Below are 12,363 nucleotides of genomic sequence, written 5' to 3' on the forward strand. Positions count from 1 at the left end.
GACACGCCAAGGCATGCTGTAAGTCCCTCGGCGACGGTCCAGATGTCAGGAGAGTCACGCGGCTCTTGGGAGCTACCGGTTACATTACTGCACAGGTGATGGGCGCGACACATTGCTTCTTCCTGCAGAGCCCTCCCCTCACCCGAAAACAGTCTACCGCCCCCCGAACGAAATAGAAATGTATATAGAAATTTATGCCTGACCTCCCCCCCCCCCACGAAAATATCAAGTGCACCCCCCCCCCCACCCCCACAAGTCTGGAAGAAACATTGGTGCAACACTTGATTAGATTTAGTCATCGAGTGTCGTAGCGAGACCTATTCCTAGTGTTGTGTGAACTGCTTGTGGGGGCCAACCTGATCATATGTGAAACGCTCAGGATGACACTGCCACCGATGGATTCAAGTAGTAACCTCATCCGCTTATCGGGCGCTAAATAACATATTTCCGTTGGGCGTCCCCACTCCAAAATGTAAACAACTGTTAGGCATATGACAGAAACCTTTGCGGGGCTGTACTCAACAGCTTCCCAAGTTTTCATGGCGATTGGGTGAATGATGCAGTAATGCATAATAGACAGAAAAATGTTTTTCAAATGTACAACTGTATGTGGCCAGCTCACGCGTCGGATAACCTTCTGATTTAGGGGGGGGGGGGGACTACTCACATGGTATGCGATAGGATTTTTTCAAAGCGGGCGATTGAGCTTGAGGCCGCGACCGATGATATTTATAGTACGAAGGCATAGTAACAGTGCGAAAAAGCGAAATGATACGTATCGGCGCCCAGAGGCGTAGCTGGGGGGGGGGGGGGGGTGCCAATAAGGGTAGGAAAAAAAAATTAAAAGCTCATTTTAAGCTGCAGTTTTGAATTATGAGGGGTCGTCCATAAATTACGTCACACTCGTAGGGGGGAGGGGGTGCGTAATTTTGTGACGGTGTGTGATGAGGGGGAGGGGGGGTCAGATGGTGTGACGTCACTTTTTTGCATTATAAAAAGCATTATGTAACAGTCAAATAAGAAAAAGTTTGTGCATGAAAACGCTTTTTCGCTAAGGTAAATGGGAAGGATACACACCGGAACGGAGAGTAGATAAATCGTTTAACACTTGGAATAGAAACCAATTGTATTAACGCGTAATGTACGATTTCACTGCCCAGTTTGTTAAGAAATGAATCGACTAGTTCTTTGTACGATTCTCTCGACTTCAACGTGAGAGATCAGATACTTTTACTTGATTGCTTTACATCTTGCCTGGATCACTACATTTATGAGAAATAAATACCACGGATTCATGTATCGCTATCCTATCAGTAAAATAACAAAGTCGGAGCGGGTGGGTGGATTCTAATCTGAACGTCATAGGCGTTTAAAATCATCTAATCTATTTATGTTCCATAGTAAGGATCTGACTGTAACAGGCTCGTGGCTAGCAAAAAAATCATGTCCATGTCAAGGTTTAGGTTTGTTTCCGTTGGTATCTGACCAGTTTTCTGTGATTGCTTTTGTAACGTTTTTATGACTAGGTTGTAACATAAGGCACAACCGTCTGGGGCAGGAGCTTGAGATGCCTTTTACAGCATCATTTGGCATTGGTAATTTGTTACACCATTTGGTAAAGGTTTTTATTAACATTATTTTGCACAGGGTGTAAAAATTGTGATCTTCATTTCCACGTCTCTAGCAAGAGTGTGTAAACAGTTGTCTTTATAATCCTGTCTATGGTAAGAAATAATAGAAATTTGTAGTCTTAACAATCCTGTCTATGGTAAGAAGGAATAGAAATTGTGACTACATTCGCAAAACCCACTGTCCTACTCAGGGGCGTAGCGAGGGGGGGCGGGGGGTGCGGACCGCACCGGGTGACACCATTTTGGGGGGGTGACACCAATGCAAAAAATAGCAAAATATATAGAGAAAAACTCGAGGTAGGGGGTGCAAATCAAAAGTTTGAGGGGGGTGCAAATCGAAAACTTGAAAGTTTGTCCCCGGGAAGGGTTGCTACGCCTCTGGGGTGTGACACCATTAAGTGCCGCACCGGGTGACACCCGACCTCGCTACGCCGCTGGTCCTACTCCACTATGCACCTTTGTAAGTTGTCCCGAGTGGTAAGACATGCTGTGAAGTGGGTTTGTGAGAATGTTCACAAACTCTTCCAGGATGTATATCAGTTTTCAAATGGTTTCTATTTTCACTGTTCAATACTTTTTCAGTCCTAGAGTTGATGAATATTTGATCTGCACAGTTGAATACTTTTTCAGTCAATAGGGTTGATGTATATTTAGAAGTGCTTTAAGACGGTGTGAACACGATCAGTTATGGACCACATGAATAGAATGTGCTTGTCTGACCCATCACTATCATAAATTGTGGAGGTCTGTACCCACTAAGGTTACCAGAAAATATGCAACGGAAAACTGCAAACAAAAAGTGCACAAGGGCATTTTTTAAATTAAATTAAAGATTTGTAGACATAAGCAACGAATGGCAATATGTACACAGTAGCATATAACATTTTTCCATGACATAACACAATTAAAGTGTATTACTTTAATTAATTTATAGCACATTTTCTGGGAACCAACCACAAAAGTTATTTGCACAAAAAAAGTTTTAACATTTTTTAGGGTAGCAATCTATATGACACCATTTTTGTTTAAATTCTTCCTTTTGAATTTCAACCAATGTTTTTCTTGTAGTTGTCTGCTTATTTCTTTCTGTAGTGGTAGTTTTTATACAACACTTTTTCAAATCAGATGTCTGTACATTTATGTACTAAATCATGAGCAAAGCTGCACACAGATTTTCAAACAATAACAGATTTATGTAAGTAAAAATATCAAATTTATTTTAATGAACAATTGAAATAATGCATTGTACAAAATAAATTACCAATGAAATTATTCTAAAATAATAACAGCTTTTGTTCCATCAGCGTTTTTGTGTTCTGTTCCATGGTATAGATCGTATTCTCTTCTTAAGTAAGCATACAACAGGTCTGAGACTAAAAATATCTGTTGATCAAAAAGTTTTATTTTTAAAAATTATATTCAATTTCAAGATCACTATACCGTAAGAATTGTAGGTCTAACATTACTAAAATTACACTGAATGATAATTAATTTCTGAGGGCTAGCTGTATCTGACCATGTACTTTTTATAATTATTGATCTTTTTAAACATATCTAATGATGAATTCCCCCCTTAAAAGTCTTAAGTTAAAAAATACATGCCTGAGCTGTAGAGTAGGTAAGGGTGATGGCAAAGTAGAAATTAGCATTAGCGCTACCAGCAAAAATCCACAGATGGTACAGAATTGGAGATAGAACAATACAGCAGATGTACATGCCCCCAACAACAAGTGAGTTCCTCAAATCTGTTTAAAAAAAGTTTTTTGTCATGATAAATAGCAGACATGCTACTGTCTCGCCATTTGTGGAAATGTTCAGTCAAGTCACATCTCATTTCATTGTTCATTTGCATCACAATTTGTTAAAATAAAGTATTAAAAAATCTGCAATCATTTTAAAAACAGTAAACAAAACAACAAAAGAGAAGAATTTTTTTTTTACTATGGCTCTTTGATTTCATTTTATTTACTTATTTCACATTGTAATGCATACAGTAATGTGGAAAGTTTTGAAATGTCTGTAGAAGAGTTTTATAGGTAAAATACCTCATTTTAATTTGAAAAACCACTAGTATTTTGGTCAGTAAAGAAATGTCTATTAGTAAGGAAGATGACAGTGACTTACATGAAAAGACATGTCTCCACAGAGGAAGCAAGCTAAAGTACAAAGCAGCATCAGCATAGCTTGGGTAGGACTTGAAAATTGAGGTCAAGAACAACAGAATATACATGAGGAAATATGGTTTGTGTCTGGGGAGTTAAGAGAAAACATGCTATTTTACTTGAACATTAATAAAACTAAATACAAGTAAAAAAAAATTTTTAATTCTTATAAAATACGAGCCGACCCGCGGCATATCATACGCCGCTATTTAGTTGTTTTTTTCTACTTTTCAGTAATTCATAATTTGTGAATTCGACAGTACCAACGCTGCCACTGAAAATATTTCTTTAAAACACTATAAGTAGCTCGTTAAGGGGGCACTACACCGTACATACAAAAATTTACAAAAAATTTTTTTTTAAGAAAACAAACACATGTATTGCAGTTATAAAGATATTTTATATACTTTTAGACCAATGTGAATGTGTCTTCAGCGTTAGCCGATTAAAAAATACAGAAATAAATGATTTAGACATATCATGCTTCAATCTGTTTAACTCAATAACCATTTAATGTATTGACTTAAAACTTCTAATTTAAATAAAGGAGAGGATTCCTAACAGGAGAATAGAGAGACTTTTTGAATATATGACAAAATGTTGAAGTTACAAATTTTTTGTTTTTAGATTAAAATATTAACCATGAAATCAACTTTGAAATTCTCTAAAAACAAAACTACTCAAGATAACCTAAAAAAGTCTCTATTACTCTAACAGTAATTATGTTGTGTTTCTACTGTACAAATTTCATTGAAATCTAATAGACAGTATTTGAGATCATAATTTTTAAGTTTTAAAACTGGTAAAAAAACAAAATTGTGAGAAAAAGGGGAAAACGTGTTTGAAAATGAAAAAAAACTGTTAAACACTCTTTATATCTTATCAAAAGCTTATCATATAGTTTAAGCAATGTATACAAGATACTATAATCAAAGTTTCAATCAAATCAAGCAATAATTAGTCTTGGTAATTAGGTTTAATGAGGTGCACCCCCTAAAAATAAATTGTAAATAAGAGTTATCAAAAATATTTTAAAAATTAATAAAAGCTTTTAAATCAAATAATATCCTAGTAAAAGCATATTAAATAGTTTTAGTATGTACAGAAATTACTATTATCATTTGGTTTCTGAAATTAAGGAGTAATTATTCTTGTAAATCAGGTTTTATAAATGTACCCCTGAACAAAAAACTTCAAAACAGGTCAAGTAAAATTTACAAAAAAATTGAATTAGCTTACAAAATAGCTACATAGAGGTACAGTATACAACTCTGAAAACATTTGCATATTACTAACATTACAAAAACAAAATAGTTACAGTAGGCCTAATCATTCTCTATTTAGAAAGCCGAAGAAAAATATGATGATCTGCCTTCAGCCTGAACTAGTTTCTGTTGGGCTATGGGTGAAATAACAGCCATCTTTCAGTATTACTAACTGTCATGTAATCCCATGATTGGGGCCATATGCCTAGATGCATGCAGAAAGACTTTCATTTGGGTTGAATCTATCATGCAACTGCTCAATATGGCATTTGTCGTCAGTTGCTAATAAACATTTTGGACAGCTTTGGCAACATGTTCTAAGATGAATGATGAACCTTTGTGAGATAGCGGTGTTGAATTATGTACCATGACACATTTGCCAGAAGCACCAGGAGGTTTTCCCTGTCTGTCAATCCTGGTGTGTGTCCTTTCATCTGTCAAAGGGACATGATTAGAAGGAGCTCCAACTTTCCACCTCAGTTCCCTGTACTGCCAGTCTTACTTGAAACTGCCTTCTTGAAGTAGGTCTGGAGATTTTTTCAGCTGCTGAAATGAGATTGAGACAATATACTGATCTATACATTCTAGCTATCAGAGTGATTTCAAGAATTCAAACAAGTTTGACAAATCCTAATACCTGCGTAAGACTTCCAATCTATCCACTCAGTGCATTACGGCGATTAGACTGCAGAAGCACTAAATTTTCTTTGCGATGGTTGGTGGAAGTAGTGTAGCTGCAACCGATGCATGTGCACTGAGATGCAGGTACTGTAGGTGCATCTAGTGCATCTGTGCAGTCCCAAGTGATGTGCATCAACCCTAGCAAGCTTGGCAGCACTAGCTTTGAGACTTCAGGCATTGACTGTAAAAATATTTAAAAATAATAAGGCATATTGTTATTTCTAGATCTATCTATTATTCTATTATAAACTATTGTTTGTATTTATAGACTCATATTTACCTATATAGATCTGGACTAGAATCTAAATTCTACTTCTAGATCTTGATCTAGGTTTTAGATTTAGAATCTCCAATCTAGATCTAAATCTAGTTCTAGATCTAGAATAGATCTAGATTCGAGATCTAGATATAGAACGACTCATTATCGATAAGGAATAATAGTCCAAGTTTATTGATGAAAATACAATTAATAACTATATTTTAGAAAATAATTTCAGTAAAATAGTAATTAAATCAAATCTTACCGTAAAAAGAAGCCAACAAACAAAAAATGTGCACTTATTTGATAAAAAAGAAGCACTCAGGTTCGCAGATGTCGAGTAAAGGAAGTCATGCGCTGAGCAAAATAATAGCCGGTATCTCGGCAACCGCTTACATTTCGGTCATATGTCGCCTTGACATGAGCTAATTTTAGTAACTTACAACATGGCTTCGCCTGGTAACCAATGGGAATACAGCTTTTCTTATTTCCATCATGCATTCACCTCGCGATTTCTATTTTAGTATTTAAAACTAGGTCAATGTATTTAGGTTATTTAAATGAGCAATTGCAAGCCGGTCATTCTGATATACGGCTTGCTATGCTAGGTCGCTTAGTTAAGAATCGACAGGCATGTTTATGGAGGCCATTTTTCCGTAAATTTATATTTTTCCAGGCACACACACCTTCTTCAAATGCACAAATATGTATGAAAATGTCAATTTACAGTTAAAACGATAACGGCATTAGGTAAATAAGATGTTAATGTATAGAAATAAAAAATAAAAAAAAATCGAAAAAAAAATAAAAATAAAATAAAAAATCAAGCTGAGTACGGTGTTGTAGCCCCTTAAGGACGATACCCCCCTTCCTTCCCCCCCCCCTCCGTTAAAGTAAACTCCACTTAGTTACCCCCCCCTCCACCCTACGTTTAAAATAGTTTCAAACTAAATTATCTGCCCCTAATAGTCATCACTAAACCTGGCTCTGCTTGTAAACATTTAGCGTGAACGACAGCTCACCAGACCATGTAGGGGTGGGGGTGGTAGGGAGCGCGCTTACAGCTTGTTTTCTAGCGTCTCCCAGAAGAGAATTATATATATATATATACCACTGATTCAAAACAATTTAAATACTTACGGAAATCGAACAGCAAGCGGAACAGTATAGACAAAGGCGTTGAGTTGGAATACACATACAAAAAATGTTCGAAAGTGTTCAAACATTTCAGTGAAAAAATACCAGAACACACCACTATTGGGTGTTAAATCAGGAACTGTTAGGCTAAATACAGATTGAGAAAACAAAAAGTTGTATTAAATTTAGTTGCAATATATTAGTGGTGTCAAATATATACTATGCAAAGAAATAAAATCAACTTACATAAAACCATAAGTAGACAATAAAAACTGCCATGATCCTTCCAAGAGATAAGAGATTGCTATCAGTAGAGCAAAGAACACAGAAAACACACCGCTGGTCTTGAAGTAACTTACAACTGCCGCCTTACCAGTGTAATCAGAGAATTTGGGCTGTGAAAGCTAAAAATAAAAAATAATACAACATTGTAGTTGATTATTTCTGTTAGGGCAATCTGATATCAAAAGGGCTCTTATCAAGCCATCAATATGTATTTAAAATCAATGAGCTACAATAAAGGAAATGTATAGAAAACTGCTACCAACCGTGTAAAAGTGAAGGGATGCTGGTACAATGAAAACTAGAGGGTAGAGTGACTGGTAGGTTGAAAAAGCTAGGAAGAATAGACACTGAAGCTTTTCTCCTAAAGGTAGTTTTAAAAAATTGAGATGATAATCAATATGATACATTTTAAAAAATTATTTGAAATGGAGATTGTAGTTAATTAGAGCATTTTATAGTAAACAGATTAAAAAAATTTTTTTTATTTGCCGTGAAGTTATTGTACCTTGAATTAGATAATAAAATGCCAGCAGAACCATCAGATTAGAGATGGCAGTGGTAGACAAAGCTAAAGTGGTCATGATGCTAAATGGGTTCAAAACGTATCTGAAATAGCGATAAGTCATAAGTAAAAACAAAGATGTTGAACTTAATAGAAAAATATGGACAACATCTCTATACTTATGGGTAAACTACAAACACTATGAAGAAAGTGTGGTACTCACACAGCTAAAACAATTGTAGGTAACATGTTCACATCTTCTTGTGTTAGCTGAATAGTTTTTGATTTGGGTGAATAAGATTTTTTTTCTTTATCTTGTTCTGAAAGCTGAAGCAATGGAAATGATGCACAACATAAACTCAGGGAATGTAAACAATAATTTTAAACACTATCAAAACGTAAGTGCTGCACTGTTAGTTTGGGGATAGGGGAATGTTATGTAATGAAGGGCCTACCCTGTTAATTTAGTCCTAGCAAGAACATATTTAAACAGACTATAAATTGAAGTACCTGATAGTACACGTTTTTAGTGGGTATTTTTACTTTTCACAAAAATTAAATTATCTAGATAATATATTAATATTGTAGGGAATGAAATGCTGGTGGCTGTACATCCCATTCAAGTACCAATACTTGATATTAAATTATCTAGATAATATATTAACCTTGTAGGGAATGAAATGCTGGTGGCTGTACATCCCATTCAAGTACCAATACTTGATATTAAATTATCTAGATAATATATTAACCTTGTAGGCAATGAAATGCTGGTGGCTGTACATCCCATTCAAGTACCAACATTTAACAAAATATTAGTATTACCTTAACCTTAATTACTTCCTACTTCTGTGACTTAGATTAGCTATTTAAATATTTTAAAACTTAATTTAATGACGCTACATTACCAAGTATTGACCAAACACATAAAAATCACACAAAACAAGTAAAAAACAATACTGACACTAGACAGCAACATAAAAGAAACACACACAAAACAAAGAATTATCTAATCCTTTCAAAATAAATGTTTACAATATTTTAAAACTTAATTTAACTACGCTACATTACCAAGTATTGACCAAACACAGATGATATCTTGTAAAGAATAACCATAGTCAGTATATCAATAATCTGTGGAAACAATGAAAGCAGTTATAAAAATTTAAAATAAAAAATATTTTTTTGATCTAAAATATAAATTTCAGGCTAAGTAACTCAATTTATATTTGAAAAGAACATAAAAAAGTTTCAAAAACAAAACAAGGACTTAAAGCTCACTTGAAGTTTAATATTAACAAAAAAGACAATATTTTTAAAAACCATACAATGAACCTTAGAAATTAACACATTTAACATTTATCCCAGTACAGTTCATTGTTACTATTAATTTAAAAAAAAACACATTTATTATTTATTACGTCATAATACCTATGAGCACTAGAATGTTTAATGTGTGCAACTGCCATTGCTGATGCTCAATAAAAATATATGTACATTATAATTAGGCCCATATATAAAAAAGAAAGAAAATATTTGAGGAATTAAAAAAAATTACAATAAAAAAGAAAAATTGGTTAACACAACTAAAACAATTTATAAGATACAAGTTAAAAAAAAATTGAACTATTAAGTTTACCATGAAAAATCCTTTGACGCCAAATGGAAAGTGCTGAGCAAGTTTGAAACCACGCAGGGCTAATGGTGTCTTAAAAATAAAATGTAATAAGAAAATTCAAATAGAATAAGAACTAAAAAGTTATAAAATAATCAAGAATCATTAACTGTAACTAAAAAGCATAATATAAAATTGAATTGACTGGTTTTAAAACAATATAACCTACCTCATGAAACACATCTCCAGAATATGGAGAAATAAACTGACTTTGCAAAGCAAATCCCTCTTCAACTGTAAAATATGTTATTATTTATCTTTATTATTCACATAAATTTTGTTTTTGTTTACTAACTTTTAAGGAAAATGAATGCAAATAAAAATAAATACACAGTGGGAGATTTCACTGAAGCTGCTGTGTCATTGGCCATTTTAGAGCCGAACATCCCTATACAGTAGGTTTACAGAAATTATAATTCAGTGAAGTTATATGGATGTAGGTGGGAACTTCATGTGTGCTTCCCCAAGTTTAACACTAAAATAAGTTATCAAACTAAATTTCATTTAGATCTATTCGGCATGCAGCAGCTGTCCTTTGCTCCTTGAGGCTTTAAAGTCATGCAAAACATTTCAAAATGACAGTGATTTTATTCCTTGTATTAAAAAAACCTATAGTATTTTGAAAAAGCGTATGAAAGATACAAACATATATCTATCATCAAACTCCAACTAGCACCTACCACCCCTCATATGCCCCACACACACAATTATTCATATTTATATATATATATATATATATATATATATATATATATATATATATATATATATATATATATATATATATATATATATATATTCTTGATTTATAGTCATCCTTTGCTGCAATGTAATAATATTAAAATTTCTTTTTAAAAATCACACAAAACAAGTAAAAAACAACACTGACACTAGACAGCAACATACAACACACACAAAACAAAGAATTGTCTAATCCTTTCAAAATAAATGTTTACAATTTCTATTCTTAATATTGCGAACAACAGTAGGGAAAATAACTACACTATTTGATACAGATTCGTACACATATTGAATTATGTGTTTTGGATTCCATTTTATAAAAGAATTTGTTATAAAATATTATAATTTTATATAAAATAGTTAAGCCTATTTGTAATTTGTTTTATAACATTTCTATTTTTGTCAAAGTAAATATTTTGATATATGCTAAAAATAATAATTCAAAAAACATTTTATCCTCCTGAATTTTTTATTGCTTATAACTAAATTAACCTGATATATTGTAAACAGGCTATATGTTTTCCCAGTATGCTGTTCCACAGTATTTTAATATAACAATCACAGGTTAAAAGGGAGAGCACATTATTCTAGTTACCAATAAGGACCTTAGTGTATTTGGTAATAGAAGAATGATCTCATTCTGAACTTTCTCACTCAAGAACTTAGTCAGACTAACACATAAATTCAACATATTCTGCATCCAAGGGTCGAACACTTCACCAATGTAGCCACAAGTACAAGGATCTGGCCACCAACAAATTCTCCATCAGTCAGGCTAACATTCACTAACTGTATTAGCAGCTGTCTCCAGAAGTTTTCATTTCCTGCTCTTCATTAAATCGCTGTCCAGCTTTTCCAGTGCTGTCACAGCACAAAAGATACAATGTGGATGGAGTTGCTCTCATGATCTTAACACTTAACACTATGGAGTCATGGTATTCTAGGAACACAATCAGTTCACTGCCACTAAAAAATAGGAGTCATCCTGCCTGCAAACAACCAGCGGATCTAGCAATATGATCTCTTTAGATGTGGTTGGTCTCTATGACTTTCCATAAAGAAGCGGATGCTGTTTTTGTTCAACAGTTCGTCCTGTTACATTTTCAAAAGGGCATGGAGGTAAAATTATATGCTCATTAAGGAAGCTGATGAGCTGGTGAAAATGTACAGCAGAAAAACATCAGTCCAACCTAAATAAATCGCAGCTGAATGTAGGAGTAGAAGAAGAATCAGAATGGAATCCCTTATCATTATAGGTTTGGATTGATGAAACAGTACGATCAAGAGTACTTTTTCTTCTAAAAAAATATGAAACAAAATTTAAAAAAAAACCCCGAGTCTCCAGATACTCTATTTATTCAATTTATAAGTTCTGGTGCCCAAGGACTCCGGAGGGCCGGTGGAGTTTGCCCACCTTGGGGTTACATTGTTGTTGTGCCACTGCATTTTTTCATTTGATTATCATGGCATTTAAAAAAGATTTATGTAATTGTAAGAGGTGTTTTCACTTTTCACTGTGGAGCATTTTGTCTAAAAGTAGCCCATCGGACATTAGTTTACCAATGATTTTAAATTTGTAAGGATACTACTAAATTAGATCTAGTATCTAGAATCTAGATCTTAGCTTCCATTTTACATGATTGATACCTAATAAATAATTATAAATAATTATTAACTGATACTCATGAGAAGATACTGCCACTGAGTCGCTGAGAGTGGCAGTATGAGTAGCTTCGTTGGAATTTTTACGACGCTGAACTAAGGTTTTACCATAAAATGAATGAAATTTAATTTTCTACCTCTTTCCCATGAATTAACGGGTGTTGAGATTTCATTTCTGGTCTTTAACCATTCAGATAACCCAGTTTGCATTAAGGCTATCCGAAGAGTAATGCCGAAAAGCGCTATGAAATATAAACGAACAGCAGCCATGTTGAAAAAGGCCCGAGGAAGGGAAATAAACAAGATTGTCTAAAATTATCAAACGTATTGCTATGGTAAAATAGGAAAATAATTATTATTAATTAA

General features: G+C 33.9%; 1 protein-coding gene and 1 long non-coding RNA gene across 3 annotated transcripts; both read right to left on the reverse strand.

Moving 5' to 3' along the window:
* Positions 1–2,821: 2,821 nt before the first annotated feature.
* Positions 2,822–12,284, reverse strand: LOC131947274 (phosphatidylinositol glycan anchor biosynthesis class U protein). The gene is made up of 12 exons (XM_059308428.1): positions 12,135–12,284; positions 9,764–9,828; positions 9,559–9,627; positions 8,991–9,053; positions 8,146–8,249; positions 7,926–8,026; positions 7,684–7,781; positions 7,382–7,539; positions 7,139–7,282; positions 3,756–3,880; positions 3,234–3,376; positions 2,822–3,014 (listed from the first exon to the last, which is right to left on the reverse strand). Exons 1-12 carry the CDS (start codon positions 12,265–12,267, stop codon positions 2,901–2,903), a joined length of 1,317 nt encoding a protein of 438 aa, XP_059164411.1. The 5' UTR covers positions 12,268–12,284; the 3' UTR covers positions 2,822–2,900.
* On the reverse strand, positions 4,174–6,836 carry LOC131947275 (uncharacterized). 2 transcript variants are annotated; one of them, XR_009387856.1, is made up of 3 exons: positions 6,264–6,836; positions 5,696–5,920; positions 4,174–5,604 (listed from the first exon to the last, which is right to left on the reverse strand). It is a non-coding gene; the product is annotated as an uncharacterized LOC131947275 (long non-coding RNA). The 2 variants fall into 2 exon arrangements; XR_009387857.1 differs by lacking the exon at positions 6,264–6,836 and adding an exon at positions 6,020–6,245.
* Positions 12,285–12,363: the final 79 nt, after the last annotated feature.

The sequence above is a fragment of the Physella acuta genome, unplaced genomic scaffold (assembly GCF_028476545.2).
Source record: "Physella acuta isolate Inbredline_101_S28 unplaced genomic scaffold, ASM2847654v3 ptg000591l, whole genome shotgun sequence".
In the NCBI taxonomy this organism is placed as follows: Eukaryota; Metazoa; Mollusca; class Gastropoda; family Physidae; genus Physella; species Physella acuta.